Genomic DNA, 24,648 nt, shown 5'->3' on the forward strand with positions numbered 1-24,648 from the left:
AACAATGTCAAGCCAAGTCTCAGACAGAGGCACCAGATTATGGCATTTTTCAGTTAGTTTTTCTTTATATATACTATATACTATATACTAAATGCCATGGTCCTTTCAAAGCCTCTGCACCTCACACACACACACTTTAATACCATCGTGCAAAACTTTTTCTTTCTTCATGGCCTTTTCATTTTCTGAGCCCGAGGTTATTTTTCTCCTGAATACAGTTCAACGGGGCACCTGAAGTAAAACCCCCCCTCCACCACCACTTCTTTCTCTGTGTTGGGACTTGTCGACTGAAGCAGTGAGTCAGACAAAGCCAATACATAAACTGCCCCGACTGGTGCACAAGGTGCATACACGTTATTCCCCCTGCACCTGGACGGATTCGCCTCCTCGCTTCTGAAATGAGAGGGAATATTTTCACACACCTGGTCTAAAAGGTAAAACTCTACAGCGGGCGTTGCGTGGGAATCCGTGCAGGAGACACTGATGAAGGGTTCTTTGGTTTATTTTGTCAGGCTTCTTAAAAAAAACAATCTGGGGAAAAAAAAAAGAGTACATTACTGTAAAGCTACAAAAATCACAGCTGAAATCTCGTGGGCATGAATGTGAATTTAAAGTGAATCATCAACAAAGAATGTTCTATTTCTGGAACAGGTTAACATAGGTTGTATATAGCTTGTATTTTTTATCACACTTTTCAGACAAAAAAAATCGTTAATTACAGTAATAACTGCAAAATTACAATAGATGTCACATGTAATTCAGGAATATTTGATATAATTGAGCACATTCGTGAACAATTAACAAGAAAATACAGCTATTTCTACTATTTTTGGAATAAATGGATTGATTTTACCTTTGGCTTTCGTCACTTTTAAGACTGGTCATCCAAAAACACTGCAAAAAATTTGGAGTTATTTTCAACAGACTGCATGATGTGAAATAAAATTCAGTAGAAAAATAAAATTACTTACTTTGAAATAAACTCTAAATAAACTAAAATGCATACTGTTCAATTACTTTGTGTGTGCATTTGTGATTAGTTATTTGCTCCCTTTATAATACCAGAGGTACATTACATTGTGCATTGACGATAAACATTATATATTAAAAAAAAAACAATTACCTGGAATAATGTGGAGTTACAGTAATGAAAGTATTTACAGGTAGTTACACTCCTTATGAGTCCAGTAAAGAAAATTACATAGTATTCATTTAATTACTATTCAATATAATAAGTATTTGAGAGAATTTTCTTTCACCGTCAAAAGTATTGACGGATGTATATAAGTAATTTTACACAATATTCTCATAAAAGTACAATTAACAAAAAAGTCCACCGTGAGTGTCTGTAAGGCTGTTTTTAGTGCCTTGCCCCTAAAGGTAGTGAATTACATATTGAGTCATTTTTCAGACTGCCTTCATCAAAAAGCTGCAATTTGATTGTAAATTACAGTAATTAACTTTAATCAACTTATAAATAACAGAAATCACCTGTATTCAATGCTTGTAAATGCTTGTAAATAACTGTGAACAACTTAATCCTTCCTCGCGTTTTTTCATAGATGGAAACATGACTGAAATAAATGCCTCTGGAGTTCAGTTAATGCTACAGAATATCAAGACAAAAACAAAAACTATATTCAACAACTAGCTTGTGTAACTTTTAAACTTCATTTAATCAACAGCAATGAATGTGGGTAGGTTTTTTAAACTGATTTTCTAAATGTATTTTTCTGTCTTCATTCAAACACTACAAAACAATACAAATACACATAGAACATAGTGTCAGAAGTGCTTAAAATCTTTATGATGTTGTTTGTAGTTAGTTCATTTTCTCATCTGTTTTCCTATATTGTTTGTTGTAGTTTCAGAATAAAATTGGCCGCTCTACTGCGTAGATCGCGTCAATGACTTCCAGCCAGTTCCTCTGAGACGGGGTGTTCATAGTGAAGTTTCTTTGTGATATCTTTTTTTTGAAACTGCCTGTAAAATCTGCCAAAATATGCTCACAAATATCTGTGTCCCACATCTTCTCTCACAGAGCTGTTGAGCTGGTGCTCGTCCTTTTCTCATTTTTGGTGTAATGAAGAATATTACAATAATTTTTGTTTTTTGTACTGTAAAGATATTATACCGCTTTTCTTCAGCTATTACTTCTTTGAGTTCTTTTTGCCACTTATCCCTGGAAAGTTGGTGCTTACCTGGGTATAATGCAGATATTTCTCCTCCTGATTTCCTCTTGCATGCATTATATAAAGCTACAGTCACTTTATTTAGATCATCTGGGAGGTCTGGATTTTCATTGTTCTTGTCCCAGTGACAATAAATACATTATTCTATTCTATTCTGGCTTTATTTCTTTATTAAAATACTCTCTGATTTATTGGTACCTGTAAAAATGTTGTTGTTCTCATCCATATTCTTTCCTTAATTTACAGTAATAGCGCTTTGAATTTCTGCTTTAACAGTTATTCTATTTATTGTAGTTAGGCGTCTTTTTGCCCATCGTTTGAATTTTTCATTCTGGGTTGTCAGGTGCCATCCAACCGAAGTCTTTTTTTATGTCCTCTCATCCTCTAATTTTATTTTATTTTTTTAAATTACTTTGAACCAGATCTCCAAAGTGAATCCAGTTATCGGATCCAACTTTTCTTTTCTTTGTTTTCTTGGAACATATTTCTGTTGGCAATCATTCCTTCCATCTTGCAGCGCATCATTCCTGCATATCAATGGTTGGAGTTGTGCAGCATAGTAATATTCTTTCATGTTTGGCAACGCCAGGCCTCCTCCTTCTTCAGGTATTTGAAGCATTGTATATTTAATTCTTGGTTTGCACCCTTTCCAAAGAACGCCTTGAAATTTTATTAATCCTCTCCATAAATTGTGACGGGTGGACTGGCACTGATTGGAAAAAATATTGAAATTTTGGCAAAACGTCAGTCTTGATGATTTCTACTCTTGAGCTAAAATGTAAAGTCAAAAGTTCCCAACCTTATACATGCTCTGGTTTAAAGGCTTGTAATTTGTTTCAAATAAATCCGATTTTTTTTTTATTATTCCAAAATACTTGTATTTTTTTTTGTCCCATTCGAAACAATATCTTTGTTGAGTGTCTAGATGGGGAATAATTAATAGTTTAGATTTGTGTTTTGTGACGTGGATAGTTTTAATGTGATTTGATGAAACATGTTACCGTCATTCCTCATGAAACTAATATTAATAAATGATTCTTCAATGTGATTTTCAAAGCAGTGAAGTAAATTCCATGATGTAAACCATTTGAGTAAAAGCAATAAAAGAAAGTAGACTTAAAACTACTGAAATGTACAGATGCTTAAAACTGTTACTTCTTACATTAATATTGATTAGTATTTGTGATTATTTCCTCATACAGTGTAAAACAGAGTGACTCGCTGCACCACCTGCTGGTTCACAGTGGTATTACCGGTCTGATTGGACTGATTAGTTTGTTAGCTTTCTCTGCTAAATGACGATGGTTTGTTTTCTGTGTTTTTAGGTGGTTTTTAATCTATAAATCTCACATTTAATCACTTGAAAGTCACCGTGTAACTGTGATGGGACATCACATGTACATTGAAACACTTCATGATAACAGAGCGTCATGTCAGTGCTGTGTTATCGTCACAGAGGCTGTTTGTGATCATATGTTAGCCAAGATGCCTCACCCACGCTCGCACCTGTAACTCTGCATGGCCTCCAGCGAAGGGGAGCTTTTCTCTCCTCCTGTCGTCAGGTTTCGTGTTGTTTTCTCCGGACGTGGGATGAAACCTCGGAGCTTCAGTTTCTGTGTGGTTTCTCAGCGCTTTTACACTGAAGATCCATCTTTGTTAGTGAAATAAAGGCACATTTGTCAGGTGAACAAAGAGCTTTAAATCAAAGCGGCTTCTCCACGAGAAGAAATATGAACTGTGTGTAAATATTCTACCCCCAGGGCAGAAACACCACCCTGTACAGCTGCATGAAAGTCTGTTTTTATCCTCCTCACTGAGGGGTTCTGTTTCTTCCAGCTAACGTTGGATGGATAATTTAACTTCTGTCAAGACGTTGAGTTCAGGAGGAGGAGGAGCAGGCGAGAGCACCAAAGGTATCCACAAATACTCCTGGATTACAGTTCTTTAAACGTTTTTGTGTTTCTATTTGTGAAAGTAATAATATTGTAGTGCTTGCATTAATATGAATCTATATTAGAATCTGGATGATAGCTGAAGTTACATTATTTACTTTCTCAAATGTGAGTCATTCATTTCAAACCAGACACAAATAATAATCTTCATTTCCCTTTTACCGGCACTTCTCTTAATCTGTCCAATGTGTCCCGTAGAGGCTCTACGCTGTGGAACTGATTAGCTCCCATACTAAGATCCATATCAAAAACAATCTATTCAAAAAGCAGTTAAAAAAAATACTTCCGCTTTAATGGATCTTAAACTTATGGACATGTTGTTCTTCACAGTGGTCACAAAATCGGTGACGACAACAACTCGACTGATATCACAAAGTAAGCGCTTCTTTTCTCTCGGTTCTCGAATACTTTCAATCAGGGTTCAGATGTTTGCTGATAAAGAGTAAACTCGTTTGACTGTGGTCTTACGAGATTCTTGAGATCTAGCGTCAAAATCACAGACAACTCCAAACATTTCTACAGAAGTGAAATGATAAATGCAGATCAGGACAGTTGTAACGACTTGAGTGTTTTGATGGGACCGAGACAAGGAGCTGACAGGAGCTCAGTGAGGATCAGGGTTAGATTCCGTGTGAGGAGTTAATGAAGGAGGCAGTGACTGAGGGCGCCCAGCTGACAGCTCATCAGCTTTATTAGATTGGAAGGATTATGAGCATTGGCAGCACCAGAGGCTGCTATAAATTAGGGGGGGTGGGGGGGGGGGGGGTATTGGCGGTGGTGCAGAAGAAACATGTCGACATGTTAGGACGAAGCTCGTGAGAAATCGATTCCTGGGGAAAGCTATTTTGAGCTGAAATGTTGGTTATATCTGACATATCAACACTGCCAGTTGTCTTGTAGCTCAGATGTTGGATTATCTGTCCTGTGGGGGGTTGGAAAGGAAATGACCAAGCTTCTTCTCCTGCAGGTGAACAGACTGAAGGAGGGTCTGGTGGAGGGGGCTTCAGTAGCTCCTATGGGGGGTCCGGAGCCACCAAGACCTCCGGGGGTATCATCGTCACCACATTAGGAGCCTCCTCAGCTTCTGGTGGAGGGGGCTCGGCAGAGGGGTCCGGGTCTGGGGCAGGAGCAGGGGCAGGGGCAGGGGCAGGAGCAGGGGCAGGGGATGGGTTCATGGCCTCTTCAGGGGGTTCTTCCAGCATGTCCTACAGTTATTCAAGTGGGGGCAGAAGAGAGGGGGGCCTCGGTGCTGTGACCGTGTCCTCAGTCAGCAAGACCAGCTACAGCTCTGGGGGGTCCGGGGAGGCCAGGAGGGGGTCTTCATCATCTGCACTCACTCACTCAGCCACCTCTAAGGAGAGGAAGACCACCATGTCTACCGCCCTGGCGGAGGTCTTCGACGGTGAGTCAGGTGTCAAATGGCAAACTGTGTGCACTTCAAAAGGGAAGCCAGATGCCATGAGATGTTTATCTCCACGTTTCAGAGAGCTCCAGTCCAAACTCATCTCCAGAGTACAGCAGGAAGGAGTACGGTGAGTCTCACAGGGAGCAGGCACAGCAAGCCAACTTGAAATTTGTGCTGTTCTGATTAGGATTGGTTTCCCCTCCTAAAGCCCTTCATAAACCTTGACCGAGACTATGGTGTGAAAACAAACTTTAACTCTTGATTTTGTTTTTTCCAGTCACTTCAAGCACAACCTCCACTGCTGCCACCAGAGGGAGAACTCAGAGCAGAGGTACACTGGCGATGTCTCAAGCTAACGCTTAGGTTTGGGAGATTTTACACAATTAGCAGAAGCAAAGGTACAGAGCTGATGTTTGTTTTCAGAGAGTGAGATCAGGACCAGACTTCAGAGCGCTTCACCTCCAGCCAGCTGTGAGTACCACTTCCCGAGTAGGAGCGTCTAGACATTCGAAGGCCGTCTCACGGTCTACTCCTCCACAGGGACGGAGCTGGACGATGTGAAGCGTCTGCTGAGGGGGAAGGGCTCGGTCAGCACCAGCCCCTCCACATCCCCTAACAACACCCTGCCCATCCCCAAGAAGGCGGAGAGCAGGACCTTCTCCGAGAGCTCGACCGCAGGTTTGGAATCCTCGGCGCTCTCCGACCTCCGAAACGGCTCTGGTTCCTCCACCTTACCCTGTTCTCCACCCCCCTCAGAGCAGTACGGCAGCGTCTGGTCTGGAGGAGTGAGCAGCAGCTACGCCTACAACAGCAACCCCAATAACCTGTCGTCAGGCTCCGCCCTCTACCACACAGGTACCGCCCACAAGTGGCGGGAAACACGCCAGCTGAAAGTGGAAACACAACCACTTAAAACCTCAGCGTTTCTATGTTGGTTCAAGTAAATCTCCACAGCATTTTAGGACACTGAGTAATAATCTGAGGTTTAGGTTTCAGTTGTGAAGAAAACAGATATTTGAATTTCCTATTTCACTGTGCTAGCTGTTAGCATTAGCATAAACAGCTAACCTAACGGTTTCTTAATGTAGGAGTGCAGAACAACCTGACGATGGGATCTCCCGGACTGACAGCCGGCAGCTCAAGTGAGACACACACACACACACACACACACACACACACACACACACACACACACACACACACACACATTGACAGGTTGTCTTTCTGTTGTTTCCAGTTTTCGGGGTTCAGAATAACCTAGGCAGCACTTCTCCGACTCTCCTATCTCCTTCTGCAGCCGTGTCATCCTCGACAGGTGGAAAACACACACACACACACGCGCACACGCTCACGCGCACACACACACACACACACACACACACACACACACACACACACACACACACACACACACACACACACACACACACACACACAGGTTTGTATTTCTATCCTTGTGAGGGCACTCATTGACATAATGCATTTACTAGCCCCTAACCCTGACCCTAACCCTAACCCTAACCCAAACCACAACAAAGCCTAACCCTAAAGAAATGTTTTTGCACTTTTACTTTTTTCAGTAACAACAACATGGTCAAGAAAACACTGTTTCCCCTCATTAGGACTGGAAAAAGGTCCCCACAAGGCACATCGTGCCAGGCTTTCCTTTCCTTGTGGGGACATTTGGTCCCCACAAGTATAGAAAAACGTGTACACACACACACACACACACACATTCACTCACACACACACACACACACACACACACACACACACACACACTCCCCCAACCCCCGCCCCACACATACACTGACAGCCTGACTTTATCTCCTAACAGTTTACGGAGTTCAGAAGAACGTTGGTGGAACAAGTGTGACTTCAGGTGATTTATCATAGAAATAGACTCAGTAGATCAGCTCCACTTTAACCTTTCACTTGTTTGATATCTACCTGTATTTCTGCTTCCGGTTGTCGTCGTCCAGCAGCGAGACTGAGCGGTCCAGCTAGTGAGGAGCCACTGATGAAAGACTCCAAGTTTGTGCTGATGGAGAAGGAGAACGCTCCGGTGAAGAAGGAGACGGAGCGGCTGGTGATGGCCAAAGACACTGGGAAGACGTTTATGTCCGCTGCCCCGGCTCCCTTCTCTAGTATGACTTTTAGTCATTTGAATCCTTATTTGATGTAATTAATATAGATTTGAAGGTGTTGGACTATAAAATGTGATTGTTGTTTTGCAGCTTCGTACTCTGACGACTCGCTGAAGAGAGAAAAACAGAAACAGTTATCCAGCACGGTGGAAGAAGGAACTGAGGGTAAAAGTTCACTAACACTCACCGGTTCGCATATAGAGTTAATCCAGTTCATGCTCATGTTTGTCACTGTTTTACAGCTTCCACTGTCAAAGCATCTACAAAGGATAAAGCTACATATGCAGGTACAGTTTCTATTTGTTGTAACAGAATGAGATTTCTTTGCATAGTTTCTCAAAACTCAACTCTCTTGTGTTGGCATTTGTATATTCCTCTGTCCATGTTGGTACATCACTCACTCCAGACCCATACGATGTCCATACAGTAGTTTTTTTTTCTCTCTACATTGACAACAAGGCTTCTGGTTTGTTTTATACTTTCTGTTTAAATGTGACCTCTGGTGTGTGCTTCCCGCAGAGATCCAGAGGGACGACTCCGGTCTGTCTTTTTGTTCATGCTGCAGTTGGTGGAAGTGGCTGTTGGGCCTCCTGCTCACCCTGCTGCTCCTCCTCGGACTCCTCTTCGGCCTCATCGCTCTCGGTGAGCAGTTATCTCAGGGTCTTATTCAGAAGTGATGGGAGGCGGGACGGTGAGCTCAGCCTCAGATTCTCTGTATCAGGAACCTGAGCTTTCTTACAGAGTGAACGGGTTCTCTCGTTTTGTACTGTGGATCAGTGTGACTGGACCTTTTCACAGAGCCCTTTGTCTTCCAGGGGAGGAAGTGAAGCGTCTTAGGAACCGTGTGGACTCGCTGGAGGCCGCCGTTGGCACTGGTGCCGGCGCCGCCACCTCGGCCCGAACCAGCCGGTTCTCCGCCTCCTCCGGCATCAACATCATCGACCCACTGGACTCTCACTACGTTGACCAGAGCTCCTCCTCCGGCCTCACCCGCTCCGACAACACCATCAACCTGGGAGCTGCGGTGCCCGGAGGAGGAGTGGGAGCAGCAGGAGGAGCGGGGGGAGGAGCCAGCGCCGGGCCAGGGATGGACGGCGCCTCCCTGCAGAGAGCCGTTCAACAGCTGGTCCGAGCTGAACTCCGCTCGGGACCCGTTCGAGGTACAAACCTCAAAGTACCGAACAACACTGGAAAAGTACTGGAGTTACTCTAAAAGTTACTGCAGATAAAAAGTCACTAGTTCCTGTTCGTGATGCTCACCGATGGTGGTACATTTCTAAGGTGGAGAGCTTCATCATTCTTCAGTTTCAGTGTTCACTGGCGGCCCCTCATTAACCATGCCTCTGCTGCACTGCCGATCTCCAGTAACGTTTACAGCAGCTTAGTGAGGCGTTCAAAACAATTGGAAATTCGCAATGTTTACAGAAATTAAGAAATGACAGACAAAACGTATCTGTGACAAGGAGTATCTGTGAGTCTTATACAACATAAAATATATTTGAACCATGCTGTTCTTCCTTTAATTGGCAACAAAAAAGTTATGTAGTATAAGATATGTGGATGACACTTAAATCATGTGTATTTATCTCCAGTGTAGGGCAAGTTACTTTTGAAAATAATTAGTGAAAGTTACTAGTTACTTATTCAAAAAAGTAACTGAGTTATGATATTTTAAAAGTAAGTAATTACTAGGCAAAGAAACTATTGCATTACTTTAGAAAAAAACGTGTTCAAATATGTCAAAGAATTTCGATTCTCTTTTAATGGATGGAACTTTAGGATCATGTTCAATTATTGATTGTAAAAGTGAATATATGAATATATGATTATATTATTCTGTCAATTGAACACTTGACAGAATAAATTACAAACAGGAAATACTGCATTAATCTAAATTATTCAAACTTTGCTGTGCAAAATATGAGACACCATATATAAGACACCAATCAAATTTCATTTCTAACTGGAGATAGCGTTTCTACATCTATCGACATAGTATGGCGGTTAATAGTCATGTTAGTCCTGAACAGCGCTCAGAAGTCAATTCTTAAATAGTGTAGAAATAGCAGTCATGCAATTGGCACACACATTTAATCTCAACATTTAAAGTGAGTTCACGCAGAAGACATGAGTCCTTGGTCTTGGTCTTGAGACTCTCTGGCTGTAGCGGAGCCAGAGTGGGGGCAAGGGGGCGGTCACCCCAGGGCCCACAAGGCCATAGGGCCCCATTTCATGTGATGTGTTCACATTTATTCATAAATAAATTATTATAATAAAATGTGCAGTGTGTGCGAGAAGGTATACCATATGATTGTGGGCTCCAATTTGCCAATTCTTACATTACGACTGTCCATGAATGCATCAGAGCTGTAAGCCAGCGCTGATTGACTGTACAGCATGAACGAGTTTTTTCTTTTGCACTTGATCTGAACTCTTTGGAGGTAAGTTAAACACTATGCTAAACACTATGCTAGCCGCTAGCTACCCAAAACCTAACATCGGAGCCACTGGTGAGTCAGTGAAACCTTCAAAAATATCTTTATCAGAATGCTGTGGTCTTAAACACCTGCCTCTTTGAATGTGCCTTGTGTTGCTCTCAACTACAAGAGAACGCCGAGTCTATTTTTTTTCTAATATACCTGAATTCTGAAAGATATAGATAGCTGTGTCTATATCTATCTGAATAGATTGTGTAATTTTAGACCAGCTGTGTTCATTTTATATTTAAGCTGTATCAAAGATGGTACAGATTTAGCCAGTGAGTTTTTATCTGAGTTTTCAGCACCATGGACAGCGGACGCTCTGAGATTGACACCTGTCAGGCTGCAATTGGATGTGTGTGCGTGCGCGTGCGTATGCATATTTGTTCTTCAGAACAAGTTTGTGAACTGGTTTGTGACTTTATTCTGCTTTCTGAGGCATATAGGTTTGCTTGGCTCAATAAAAGTGAGCATTAGTGAGTTGTTTGATGGTAGCATGAGGTATTGTTTGAATGGTAAAATTACTATCATAAGGGCCTGTAGAGAATGCTCCGCCCCCTCTGTACTGAGACCCACGCGCTGCCTCTGCTCTCTGGTCTTGGCCGGTCTTGGTCTTGGTATAGTCTTGGTCTCAGTTTAGGCAGTCTTGACAAGTCAATCAGATGCTCTATAATCTGGATGTTAGCTGCTAATGCTAACATGACATGTGACTGTTACTAACAAGTAACAAGTTACTTTTTATCAGCAGTACCTGGAGCAACTTTTTAGAGAAGCAGCTTGTAATTGTAATCAAGAACCAATTAGAATGACTTGGATAATAAGTATTTGTGTGTGTGTGTGTGTGTGTGTGTGTGTGTGCAGACAGTCTGGTGTACTCTCTGAAAGGAGAACGAGGGGATCCAGGACCTAAAGGTGAGTCAGTGCCCTCTTTCAATAACTGCTGAGTTGTGTGTGTGTGTGTGTGTGTGTGTGTGTGTGTGTGTGTGTGTGTGTGTGTCTTGTTCACGCTGTGGTCATCCCCACTCAGGTGATCCGGGAGCTATGGGACATAAAGGTGACGGGGGATTTCCTGGACTTCCAGGTGAGCGCTGTGATGTCCCGATGCATCCGAACACATCCCCTATCAATTCATCAATAACTCATCGTCTTTTATTTAAACATCATATGTCTGTTTTGTCTTTATGTGTACATTTTGTGTTTGTTTTTTATTTTTACTCAGTTTGCATTTTTTTCTTTATCTTCACCCATTATCTGTCTATCTATTTTCACTCACTTTGTGTCCATTTTTCTTAACTTTTACCGTTAAAGGCCCCCCTGGTCAGATGGGACACCCTGGGCTGGACGGACCTCGAGGACCAAAGGGGAGTGTGGGTAAGCTGGACTTTGTGGGGCTTTGGCTCTGCAGTGAGGACAGAGTTTGACTCTGAGTCTGGTCCAGGTGAAACCGGGGCCGAGGGTCCACAGGGCCAGAGGGGCCGGGAGGGGCCGGCGGGCCCCCGAGGAGAACCCGGAGCGCCAGGTTTCGGGGAGAAAGGAGAGAAAGGTTGGAGACGTTCAGGTTTGTGAGAGGAGGTGAAGCGGAGCAGAGCGGCTCTGACTGTGTTTCCTCTCCAGGAGCTGCTGGTGAGCCGGGACGAGCCGGACCGGCCGGGCCCCCGGGACCCTCAGGGGCCAAAGGTCAGAGGCTGGCTCAGAGGAATTTAACCTGAGCTTTCAAAATCAGTTTGTCATCAATAACGTGTGTGTGTGTGTGTGTGTGTGTGTGTGTGTGCTCACAGGTGCGATGGGAGACCATGGACCCCCTGGTAGTCCAGGTAATCATGGAGAATGTACGAGTTATTTTCATTTAAACATTCAGAGTCTTTAAAGCAACGGATCTGTGTGCAGGCGCTCCAGGAGTCAAGGGATTCAATGGAGAGCCTGGTGCACCAGGAGAGAAAGGTATACACGCACACACACACACACACACACACACACACACACACACACACACACACACACACATACAGTATAGACGACACACATTCTATCTCTTAAAGCGATACTTCAACATTTTGGCAAATTGGCCAATTTAGGGCAATTCCCTAGTCATTTAGAACAGCCTGCTTACTTTTTTTGTGAGGGCGATCTGTTGTTCATTCAGCGGTGGGTGTGAGGAGAGCTTCACGGCGGACATAATGGAAGTGGACGGTACATTTGCTTCCCTCGTCAAACTCATCAAATACACAATCCAACAACCCAAATAATATTGTAGCGTTACGACACTGAAGCAAATACTGGGAACTACTTTTTCTTTTGAGATCACTACGCCCAGACGCCATGTTTAGTAAGTAGTTCCGTCTCAGCAATCTTCGCAAAAAACACTCAATCTGGTAATTTTGCATTAATATTTCACAGCGTAGTGAATGTGCGGATTATAACGTGTCCACCAAACTGTTTTGGGGTTGTTGGATTGTGTATTTGATGAGTTTGACGAGGGAAGCAAATGTACCGTCCACTTCCATTATGTCCGCCGTGAAGCTCTCCTCAGACCCACTGCTGAATAAACAACAGCTCGCCCTCACAAAAAAAGTAAGTAGGCTGTTCTAAATGACTAGGGAATTGCCCTAAATGGGCCAATTTGCCAAAATGTTAAAGTATCGCTTTAACTTATTCATCAGCTTTTTGATCACTTCCTGCTCACTTCTTCTTCACTTCCTGTTGGCTTCCTGTTAATTTCCGCTTCACTTCCTGTTCTTGTTGCTCATTGATTGTTTGTGAGCAGGTGACCGAGGGGCTGTGGGGCTCCCAGGATCAAAAGGAGACCCTGGAGAGAGAGGCTCGCGAGGCCCAGCAGGTGAGTCTGAAGTGATTTTTGCTGAATTAAACTTTCTGACGTGAAACTAAGAGACGTTCCCTCTGAAGGTGAACCGGGACAGAATGGAGCTCCGGGACCACCCGGACCTAAGGGGACTAACGGAGCCGCAGGTGAGGGGACGCTTTGTAAACACCTGATCATTGGAGATACTCACAGCTCAGTAACGGCGGTTCAACTCAGGTGAAGCCGGAGCCACGGGACCTCCAGGAGCCAGAGGACAACCTGGACTTCCTGGAGACGTGGGACCTCCAGGTACCAGGACCTTCTCCATCTCTCCACATCAACATTAAAAAAAAACAACAAAAACAAAACAAAAAAACCCCCATTGTTAATTATGCTTTTGTCTTCAGGCCAACCTGGACTGCAGGGACCCCCTGGTGAGACAGGCTCTATAAGGTCTTAAGTCATGTGATTCAAAATGAGCTTTAATTTAATCTTTATTATCTCAGGCATCGCTGGAAAACCAGGAATACCCGGAGAGAGAGGTAACACACTTCACTAACATTTCTAAACTTGTCAGTACAGTAAGTTAGCATCTGTAATGCTAACATGTATAAAGCTGTTATTACAGTGGATCAGCTCTACTTCTTGTGTTCCAGGTGAACCAGGATCTCCTGGTAAAATCATCTCTCCAGGTGAGTCGAACATTTTTCTTGGTTTCGTGTCTGGAGAAAATTCTAGCGCAGCGGTTAACCAAAACAGTCGTTCAGTTTGTGATACAAGCATGAAAATTTGTACACATATAGCCAAAGGCATTCGAAAAAGAACTGGATAAATTTTCAACATGGTGCCCATGGCAGCCATTTTTCAAAATGGCCTTCAGCAACAACAGTTTTCTTATGAGTAATGGATATAATATGATATTTAAGACATATTTACCATTCATAGTACTTGGTAAATGTCTTCTGGATAATTGAAAACTCATGAATATTCAAGATGGCTGCCATTTTCAAGATGGCAGCTGTCACTTGTATGATTGTCTGATATAGGTGATATCGGTGTCAAATCAGTTATTTTTTATGATGCAGAATTCAAATTTGGAACTTTGGAATTGAGCAGAAGCTTCCTTTTATCTCACTCTATACATTATGTACAGTATAGTATCACTGTTTCTTTTAAGATGACAGCCATATGGCCAAAATCTAAATTATAATTGCAAGAAAATAGAGTTATCTATTTTGTTAAAATGTGATCTAATAAACGTAACAATTCCTATATCAGCAACAACTGAACCATTCGATGAATGGACATGTAATAGAGTGGATGTTCAAGCACAGCCAGGGCACACTGGCAACACCACTGTGGTGAAACTCGGCATGGAGTACAGTGCCAGCTAAATACACTAAATACACATACATCTGCAGCAGGGCTAGGGCGTGAGAAGGCACGCGCTCTACCAGTGTTCCATGCATTGACGGGTTGTGACACTGTGTCAAGCTTTTTTGACCACGGGAAAAAGACTGCGTGGGCTGTATGGGCTGTGTTTCCTGAGCTTACACATGCCCTGTTGAAATTGTCTTCAGCCCCAAATGACATACCACAGGAGATCATGACCACAATTGAGAGGTTTATTATCTTATTCTATAACCGAACCAGCACATGCACAGAAATAGATAACCCAAGGAGGAAGTTATTTGCAAAGAGGCACAATGCAGAATCAAATCCAAGGCTGCCCTGGAAGAGCATGTGAAGAGAGCTGTATATCAAGGAGGCCACGTGTGGGGTCAAGTGCTGGTGTCAACACCAGAACTACCTTCACCGTGCAAATGGGGCTGGTCAAAGACATTGGAAGGAGACTATGAACCCTTCTGGGCTTGCCTACCAGATGCAGGCCCGTCCAGTTATGAACTCATCACCTGCAAATGTAAGAAGAGCTGTGTTGGGCAGTGCAGGTGCAAAAAAAATCTCAGTTACAGTGCACTGCTCTCTGTTTCTGTGAAGGCGAGTGTGAAGAGTCTTCTTTGTGACAGACCTAAAGCTGGGTTCAAACCTCTATTCTCTTCTATTCTAGTGGCTTCTATTGCTTCACTTTGGTCGCGCCGGTCTGCGTTGGTAAAAGAATCATGTCCCATTGGATTCAAGGCGAAACACCCAGAAAATAGGCAGTTCCAACTCCAAACACCAAAATCCTATCTGTGTCTCCAGACAACATCAATGCTGATTGGCTGTCAGGACACCTTGGTCGGAGTTCACCTCAATTGGCCACGCCGAACCCCTTTCAGATCGTTTACACCGCCCCCGTTTGTGCTGCGCTCAGTCGTGTGTCGTCTCTTCTTTGAATTCACTTTGAATGTAATGACGTCGCTCGAAGTAAAAAAAAAAAAAAAAAAAAAAAAAAAAAAAATACACAAAATCTAAAAAAAACCTTAAAACAAAGAAACAATTGAAAAAATCTGCATAAAAAAAGTATAATTTGACAAAGAGATCATCCGTATGTAACCAGTCTGAAGAAATGGTGGCCATTTTGAATTTTCAATGAAATGTTCAACTGTCAGAAAAACACATCAAGAAAATTAGCACACATTAAGCACACCAAGTAAATTGTTGGCTCCGTCAATCTCGAGAGTTCATGGACAAGCCAGAGCGAAGTTATGGAGGAACTGAGATGCCCAGTCGACAGATCCCCCTTCTCAGCCTCGCTGGTAGTGTCCAACGGAAGGGACAGGCCCATACGGTTGGTACCAACTTGGCTACAGGAGTTGCCGGAAGGTGCCGCAATACGAGGAACAACCGCCTTCGGGGCTCCACTCCAGATTTTTTCTGTAGGGGGGGGGGTCTCTCTTAGCCTTTGTCACTCCCGTGACGACCACAAGCCACAAGGCAGTGGTGCTATTTTACCCATAGCTGGGTAATGCAGACAGGGGGAGACAGGAATCAAACCAACAACCTCTCGATTGTAAGACGACTGCGCTTCCCAATAATCCACAGGCACCCACCACCAATGTACCACTAAGTAAATATACTAAATAAATTCAACAAATCTTGTCTGCAATAACATTTTGTACCCATCACTCTAGAAAACAGTTGTTGCTGGCGGCCATTTTGAAAAACAGCTGCCATGGGCGTCATGCTGAAAATTCATGATGCCTCCATATCTAAATCTTTTTGGAATGCCTTTGGCTATACGTGTACCGAATTTCATGCTTGTATCACAAACTGAACGACTCCTTTATATTTCAGAGCTAAGCTATTGGACTATTCCTTCCGGTGACATCACCTTGGTTTTTGTCCCCTGTTTTGTTTCCAGCGGGTTCTGACACCGTGGCCATACCTGGACCTCCTGGACCTGCTGGAGCGCCGGGTCCTGCAGGACCTCCTGGTCTGTCTGGTCCCATCGGTCCTGCTGGGAATCCTGGGCAACCTGGTAAACATGATCTCCTGAACAGCATGTTTGGCCTTCTGAGGTGCTTTGACGCCCTCTAGACTGAACGCCGACTTTCTTCCTGAATCAGGTCCAAAGGGAGACCAAGGAGACCAGGGGGAGCAAGGGGAGAGGGGAGAGAAGGGGGAGCCAGGGAAACCAGGCGAGCCTGGAGAAGGGGTCTCGTCAGACACATTCAGCACCAGTCAAGTCACCTGTGAGGACCGCCGTCATTAAATACTGGTTCTCAGTTACACAGTAATACTTACCTGCCGATCTCTCCTCAGTGTCTGGACCTCCTGGACCACCGGGACCACCAGGACCCCCTGGAGCACCTGGACTTGAAGGTCCACCTGGTACGGTCATGACTACATATAAGGCCACAAAATGTATACAATCAAAGCAAACAGTGAGGAAAACACTGTCACTGTTGCTCAGGGGAGACCAGAGAGGGACCTCAAGGACCCCCCGGACCACCTGGACCCCAGGGGCGCAAAGGTCCTGCTGGAGAGCCAGGTGACAGAGAGAGAGAGAGAATCACATCATCAGCATAGAGGGTTGGTAAGATTTCTATTCTGTTGTTTTTAATTGAGATGTTTCTTTTTTCCAGGTAAAGGTGTACCAGGGCCCCCAGGAGAGAAAGGAGAGCCCGGCAGCTTTGTTCCTAACTCAGGTACTTGTGGTTGACCTCAGTTCTACACTGTGAGTAGACAAAAGGTCTGACTTTGTGCCATATTTTAATGCGTCTTCCAATCACAGAGACCTTCTTTGCTGGACCACCAGGACCCCCTGGACCACCTGGACCTGAGGGCCCTCAGGGTATAGCAGGTAGACTCAACAGTTACCGTAACTTTTAAACAGTAGATTTGAATATTTTAGAAAACTTAAACACATCCATCCATCCATCCATCCATTTTCCACCGCTTATCTGGGACCGGGTCGCGGAGGCAGCAGTCTAAGCAGAGATGCCCAGACTTCCCTGTCCCCAGACACTTCCTCCAACTCTTCTGGGAGGATCCCAAGGCGTTCCCAGGCCAGCCGAGAGACATCGTCTCTCCAGCGGGTCCTAGGTCTTCCCCGGGGTCTCCTCCTGGTGGGACATGCCCAGAACACCTCCCCAGGGAGGAGTCCAGGAGGCATCCTAAAGAGGTGCCCAAGCCACCTCAGCTGACTCCTCTCGATGTGGAGGAGTAGCGGATCTACTCTGAGCTCCTCCCTGGTGACCGAGCTCCTCACCCTATCTCTAAGGGAGAGCTCAGTCACCCTGCGGAGGAAGCTCATTTCAGCCGCTTGTATCTGGGATCTTGTCCTTTCAGTCATGACCCAAAGTTCATGAACATAGATGAGGGTGGGAACGTAGACTGACCGGTAAATCGAGAGCTTCGCCTTTTGGCTCAGCTCCTTCTTCCCCATAACAGACCGATACAACGACCGCATCACTGCAGCCGCTGCACTGATCCGTCTGTCAATCTCACATTCCATCCGTCCCCCACTTGTGAACAAGACCCCAAGATACTTAAACTCCTCCACTTGGGCCAGAGTCTCTCCGTCGACCTGGAGGGGGCAGGCCACCCTCTTCTGGTTGAGGACCATGGCCTCGGATTTGGAGGTGCTGATCCTCATCCCTGTTGCTTCACACTCGGCTGTGAATCGCCACAGTGCATGCTGTAGGTCCAGGTTTGATGGAGCTAACAGGACAACATCATCTGCAAAAAGCAAAGATGAAATCCTGTGCTCCAAAACTGGACCCCCTCCGGCCCCTGGCTGCACCTAGAAATTCTGTCCATAAAGATTATGAACAGAACCGGTGACAAAGCGCAGCCCTGCCGGAGTCCAACATGCACCGGGAACAGGTCCGACTTACTGCCGGCAATGCGGACCAGACTCTTACTCCGGTCATACAAAGACCGGACAGCCATTAACAAGGGGCTCTGGACCCCGTACTCTCCAAGCACCCCCCACAAGGCACCACGAGGGACGCGGTCGAGCGCCTTCTCCAAGTCCACATGTGAACTGGTTGGGCGAACTCCCACGAACCCTCGAGCACCCTATGGAGGGTATAGAGCTGGTCCACTGTTCCGCGACCAGGACGAAAACCACATTGTTCCTCCTGGATACGAGGTTCGACTATCGGTCGGATCCTCCTCTCCAATACCCTGGAATAGACTTTCCCAGGGAGGCGGAGAGTGTGATCCCCCTATAGTTGGAGCACACCCTCCGGTCCCCCTTTTTAAAAAGGGGAACCACCACCCCAGTCTGCCAATCCAGAGGCACTGTCCCCGACCGCCACGCAATGTTGCAGAGATGTGTCAACCAAGACAGTCCCTGCACATCCAGAGACTTAAGGTACTCATGGCAAATCTTATCCACCCCTGGTGCCTTGCCACCGAGGAGCTTTCCAACCACCTCGGTGACTTCAGCTTGGGTGATGGACGAGTCCACCTCTGAGACCTCAGCCCCTGCTTCCTCCACGGAAAATGTGGCGATAGGATTGAGGAGGTCCTCGAAGTATTCCTTCCACCGTCCAACAATATCCCCAGTTGAGGTCAGCAACTCCCCACCTCCACTATAAACAGTGTTAGTGGAGACCTGCTTTCCCCTCCTGAGCTGCTGGACGGTTTGCCAGAATTTCTTCGAGGCTGACTGGTAGTCCTCCTCCATGGCCTCCCCGAATTCCTCCCAGACCCGAGTTTTTGCCTCCACAACTGCTCGGGCTGCGGTTTGCTTGGCCTGCCGGTACCCGTCAGCTGCTTCTGGAGTCCCATAAGCCAACAAGGCTCGATAGGACTCCTTCTTCAGCTTAACGACTGCCCTTACTTCTGCTGTCCACCACCGGGTTTGGGGGTTGCCGCCACGACAGGCACCGGAGACCTTACGACCACAGCTCCGAGCAGCTGCTTCGACAATGGAGGTGGAGAACATGGTCCACTCGGACTCAATGTCCCCAGCCTCCCTCGGTATATGAGAGAAGCTCTCCTGGAGGTTGGAGTTGAAAACCATTCTGACAGAGGGTTCTGCCAGAGGTTCCCAGCAGACCCTCACAATACGCTTGGGTCTGCCAAGTGTGTCCGGTTTCCTCCTCCGCCAGCGAATCCAACTTACCACCAGGTGGTGATCGGTCGACAGCTCTGCCCCTCTCTTCACCCGATTGTCGAAAACACGTGGCCGGAGGTCAAATAACACAACAACAAAGTCGATCATCAACCTCCGACCTAGGGTGTCCTGGTGCCAAGTGCACTTATGGACACCCCTGTGCTCGAACATGGTGTTTGTTATGGACAAACTGTGGCTAGCACAGAAGTCCAATAACAGAACACCACTCGGGTTCAGATCAGAGAGGCCATGTGATCCAATCACCGCCTTCCAGGTTTCACTGTCACTGCCCACGTGAGTGTTGAAGTCCTCCAGCAGAACAATGGAGTCACCAGTCGGAGCGCTGTCCAGCACCCCTCCCAGGGACTCCAAAAAGGCTGTGTACTCTGCACTGCTGTTTGGCTCGTAAGCCGAGACAACAGAGAGGCACCTATCCCTGACCCGAAGGCGCAGAGATACGACCCTCTCGTTCACTGGGGTGAACTCCAACACATGGCGGCTGAGCTGTGGGACTATAAGCAAACCCACACCAGCCCGCCGCCTCTCACCGCGGGCAACGCCAGAGAAGTGGAGAGTCCAGCCCTTCTCGAGAGATTGGGTTCCAGAGCCCCGGCTATGCGTGGAGGTGAGCCCGACTATATCTAGCCGGTACCTCTCAACCTCTCCCACAAGCTTGGGCTCCTTCCCCCCCAACGAGGTAACATTCCGTGTCCCTAGAGCTAGTCTCTGTGTCTGAGGATTGGGTCGCCAGGCACCCTGCCGTTGGCTGACACCCAATCCACACTGTACCCACCCCCTACGGTTTCCTCGGCGGGTGGTGGATCCACCAGAGGGCTGGCCCACGTCGCCCTTTTGGCTGAGCCTGGCCGGGCCCCGTGGGCAAAGGCCCGGCTACCAGGCGCTCGCTTAAGAGCCCCAACCCCAGGCCTGGCTCCAGAGTGGGGCCCCGGCTGTGCCATACTGGGCGACGTCATGGACCTCAATTGTAAATTCATCATAGGAGCTTTTGACCTGCCCTTAGTCTGGCCCATCCCCCAGGACCTGTTTGCCATGGGAGACCCTGCCAGGGGCATAAAGCCCCAGACATCATAGCTCCTGGGATCACGCGGGCACTCAAACTCCCCCACCACTTTAAGGTGGCAGGTCAGGGGGGGGACTTAAACACATAAAACCTAAATTCTCCTTCTTTCTTCTCAGGTGACGAGGGGCCACAAGGATACCAAGGTGAGACGGCCACATGGCCCTGAGGTCATTTACTGGCTCCAGAACCAGAATGTGACCATGTCATTTATCATGTTTCAGGTGAACCAGGACAACCTGGTCTTCCGGGGAGTCCAGGAGAACCCGGTGTCGGTATGTGAAACCAGTAAACGAAGTTAACGGTCCGAGTTTGAATGTCTCATCACAATTTGTTTGTCTTCAGGATTCCCAGGTCAGCCTGGATCCAGAGGGGCTCAGGGTCCACCAGGACCAGATGGGGCTCCAGGACCTAAAGGTGAGTCCAAAAAGAACTTTGGAGACCTTCTACAGACTGACGGTCAGTTTTATTGTGACAGTGTTTTTGTCTCATTTGCAGGGGATCCAGGACTTCCAGGTTCACCAGGAGCTCCGGGATTCTCCTCAGGTAAAAACACAACCTTTTAACGTGTGACTCATGAAGTCCACTATTAGATCGATTCTAAATGAAAACTTTTTCCAGGAGGGGGCTCCTACAGTCCCGGCCCTCCTGGCCTACCTGGACCACCTGGAGCCCCGGGTACACCTGGAGCTCCCGGCAGAGATGGATCTGGAACTGGATCTGGACCTGATGTGGGCCAGTATGTTGCAGAGTACCTACAGAGTAAGCTGAACTCTCCTCTGGTTCTTGGACGTAAGAGATTAGTTCCAAACATCTGAGTTGACTCACTGGGATCCACAGGTGGAAGCATAAGAGAGTACCTGGCTGGTCCTCCGGGACCACCTGGACCTCCTGGTTCTCCGGGTATTGCTGAGTTTGGTGGGCAGGTGGACGACATCGCAAACCGAGTTCTTGCATACATCCAAAGTGAGTATGCAAGAATCCAGCATTTATTCTAGAAATCTGCCAGATTCTTAACATTCCCTCTGCAGGCTCTGGTCTGCCTGGTCAGGCTGGTCCTCCTGGTCCTCCCGGTCCTCCTGGACCACCCAGTGCCTCCTCGGTCAGTGACATCATCAACCTTTTACAGCGTAAGTGTCGGTTTGAGTCCGTGGTGGCTTCTTATGCCTACAGGGAGGTGTTGCAGAATTCCACCTCCACCTCCTTTTTGTGTCCCAGGAGACGATGTGAGAAGGTACATCTCCGGACCCCAGGGACCGGCGGGACCACCGGGACTGGCGGGACCACCGGGACCAGCTGGACCTCCTGGAGGGTCGGGATACGGCAGTTACTCTATTAATACACAGGAGGTGGCTGAACGAGTCCTGAGCCTCATGGGCAGTGAGTAATGCTAATACTGTTAGCACTAGTGATTAGCATTAGCATTAACTTTAGCGAGCTGCATCAGTTTAGGTGAAAGGGTGAAACTCTCAGCTGAACTCATGAGGCTGTTCCCATCGGACTCTCAGGTCACCATGGAAATGGCGTAGGCCCTCAAGGGCCTCCTGGAGTGCCAGGTCTTCCTGGACCACCAGGACCGGTGGGACCACCCGGACCACCAGGGTTCACCAACCACGTTGGCTCAGATATCAGAGACTACCTGCAGAGTGAGTCCTGCGGAGGAGCGTTCAGTCCATCACATCGATGATGATTCCATCTAAAGTTCCTTTGTCTCCCCAGGTGTTGCTTTCAGAGGCCCTCCAGGACCCCCCGGACCCCCAGGTCCTTCAGGGCCTCCGGGTCCCATTCACAGTCTGGTTTCCTTCACCGAGCACTTCGGCCAAGAGAGAGCCAGAGCCCAGAGACAGGAGTACGTCAAGAGTAAGTGGAGGCTGGGGTTATAGATCCGTTACAGATTGATTTGTTTTTATTCCTGATATATTTCATTATATTTACTCATTTATATTAATTCTTTTATGTTATGCAATGTCTTTTTTAAAAACATGAATATATTTATTTTTCAGTTATGTGTTTTTATTCATTAGCTAAAGTTTTTATTAAACATTTTTGAATTTTTAAAACATTTATTGTTTATGCAGATAGTCCTCAGTACATTTATTGATTCATTTACATTTATTTTTAATATATTGTTCAAACATATTTATCTGTGATGTATTCATTAATAAAACGATTTTATAATTAAGAAATATATCATTTTTGACTAAATATACAGTATTTCTTTGTTTACTGTGTAAGTTTGAAAAAAATATACATTTTTTATTAATAATAATAAAAATCTCTAACCTTTGACCTGTGCCACATCCCCTTCAGCTGACAGTTTGAGCGGCTCCATGTTCGGACTTCCGGGTCCTCCTGGTCCCCCAGGACCTCCAGGAAACAAAGGAGATCCAGGTGTGGCTGGAGATTACTCTAGTATGGCGATCAGAGTGACTGATTACATCAAAAGTAGGTGACGCCCCAACTTCTTGAAGGTCACATTGAAGGTGGAGTGAGTCGACTACTCACCTCCGTTTACCCCCCTCAGCTCAAGGTCTCCTCCATGACGTGGTCACAGACTCAGCTCGGGGCCCTCCCGGACCACCCGGACCACCTGGACCCCCCTATACAGAAAGCCTGGCTGAAGTTGTGGACTACATCAAATGTGAGTCAATCACTCAGAACTCTGTTTTCAAGACGTACGTACATACTTCCTGGAATCAATGTTTCTGTCACTCTTCTTCTTGCCCAGCTCGAGGTGTCCTGCATGACGTTGTGAAAGACTACAACAGCCGGGTCTTCCAGGGACCTCCGGGACCCCCCGGACCTGCGGGACCCCCTGGGTACAGCCACTGGCTCGGTTCCCATGGAAACGCCACTGATCTAGTGGAGTACATCAAATGTGAGTAGCTGGATTCCTTTGATCATTCAAGATTCTGTGGAATCCAGCAGGAGTCGACACTCAGAACCAGCTGAAGGCTCAGGGAGAACATGTAGACTCTGGAAATGGTCTCAGAACCTTTTGGAGGCTCAGGGAGAACATCTGGAATTTAGAACCTCAATCTAGAACCAAACTTGGATCTTAATCATTCCTCCACTGTTGTGGAAGTAATCGCAAAGGAACCTGAACCATTTCTCTTTGTTCTGAAGCTCAAGGCCTTCTACGCGGCCCCCCCGGCCCCCCAGGACCACCAGGGTACAGCCACCTGTTCGGGTCAGACGCCAATGTCACGGATTTAGTGGAATTCATCCGAAGTGAGCAGATCTGACCAAGGTATCTTGCAACTGGTGAGAGGTTGTGTCTTAAAGACTGGTCGATTCTCCACAGAACACGGAGCCATCATGGGACTGCCGGGACAGAAGGGGGACATGGGACCACGAGGAGAAAGAGGTGTGCACCACATTTTATCCTCTCTGTGTTTGAAGACTTGAAAAGTTCTGCTTGGAATCTCCTGAAATCTTCAACAAACTCGTCTGTGGAGTTCCACATGGTGCTGTTAATAGCCCCCTTACATTTGTATTTCATGCCATTCAGGTGATCGAGGTCTTCCTGGACCTGAAGGACGTCCAGGACCAAAGGGGGACAAAGGTCAGTCTTCATCTTGCGGCACCGAGGTTGTCCTCAGAGTGTGTTTCATATTCATCATGCAGAACGTGCTGCTGAATTTCAGACTTTTTGTCCTAAAACATGAAGTCAGATGGTGAAGAATCTAGAACATTCAAAAGCCTCAGTTTATTTCACAGAAGCTTCATTTGCCTTGTTAACAATCTAATTAACCAAAAGTCGAGCATTTTTACAGCAAACGAAATTTGCTTACTGTGAGAGTTAGCATAGCTTAGCTTTGGCTTTAGCGAGATTGTTCCCTTGCTATCATGCTGGTTAGCTTACAACAATACTACAACTCATCCAGCTCAGTTTAACAAAATAAAATGTTTTTATCTTTCAGGAGAGTTCTCGCTGGCGACAAAGAGGAGAAGGAGGAACGTTTGAAATCTGAAGTTAGATGTTTACGTTGTATTTTGTGTCACTTATAAGGACATGGGGGACATTGTGAGGGGTTTTCTTTAGTTGTGAGCTTTATTTTGGAATGTTTCCTGTCAGGGGGG

The 24,648-nt window shown here is 46.1% G+C and overlaps 1 protein-coding gene and 1 long non-coding RNA gene across 2 annotated transcripts; both read left to right on the plus strand.

Annotated features, from left to right (window-relative positions):
- Positions 1-352: 352 nt before the first annotated feature.
- On the plus strand, positions 353-5,249 carry LOC115390151 (uncharacterized). Its single transcript, XR_003931649.1, has 4 exons — positions 353-434; positions 4,029-4,105; positions 4,475-4,519; positions 5,112-5,249. It is a non-coding gene; the product is annotated as an uncharacterized LOC115390151 (long non-coding RNA).
- A 95-nt stretch (positions 5,250-5,344) lies between these two features.
- LOC115389826 (collagen alpha-1(XVII) chain-like) lies at positions 5,345-24,643 on the plus strand. The gene is made up of 50 exons (XM_030093396.1): positions 5,345-5,546; positions 5,629-5,676; positions 5,827-5,880; positions 5,973-6,020; positions 6,090-6,227; positions 6,306-6,404; positions 6,638-6,691; positions 6,787-6,864; positions 7,387-7,431; positions 7,535-7,696; positions 7,787-7,861; positions 7,939-7,983; positions 8,216-8,338; positions 8,512-8,856; positions 11,038-11,088; positions 11,204-11,257; positions 11,485-11,547; positions 11,615-11,719; positions 11,791-11,853; positions 11,955-11,990; positions 12,064-12,117; positions 12,941-13,012; positions 13,081-13,143; positions 13,214-13,285; positions 13,384-13,410; positions 13,483-13,518; positions 13,633-13,668; positions 16,281-16,397; positions 16,486-16,611; positions 16,682-16,750; positions 16,833-16,910; positions 17,005-17,067; positions 17,154-17,222; positions 20,685-20,711; positions 20,790-20,840; positions 20,911-20,982; positions 21,064-21,111; positions 21,187-21,327; positions 21,406-21,531; positions 21,597-21,695; positions 21,784-21,945; positions 22,074-22,211; positions 22,285-22,425; positions 22,876-23,010; positions 23,090-23,206; positions 23,294-23,443; positions 23,692-23,796; positions 23,870-23,932; positions 24,077-24,130; positions 24,489-24,643. Exons 1-50 carry the CDS (start codon positions 5,345-5,347, stop codon positions 24,530-24,532), a joined length of 4,443 nt encoding a protein of 1,480 aa, XP_029949256.1. The 3' UTR covers positions 24,533-24,643.
- The last annotated feature ends 5 nt before the right edge of the window (positions 24,644-24,648 follow it).

This window comes from Salarias fasciatus, chromosome 6, assembly GCF_902148845.1.
Source record: "Salarias fasciatus chromosome 6, fSalaFa1.1, whole genome shotgun sequence".
Lineage (NCBI taxonomy): Eukaryota > Metazoa > Chordata > Actinopteri > Blenniiformes > Blenniidae > Salarias > Salarias fasciatus.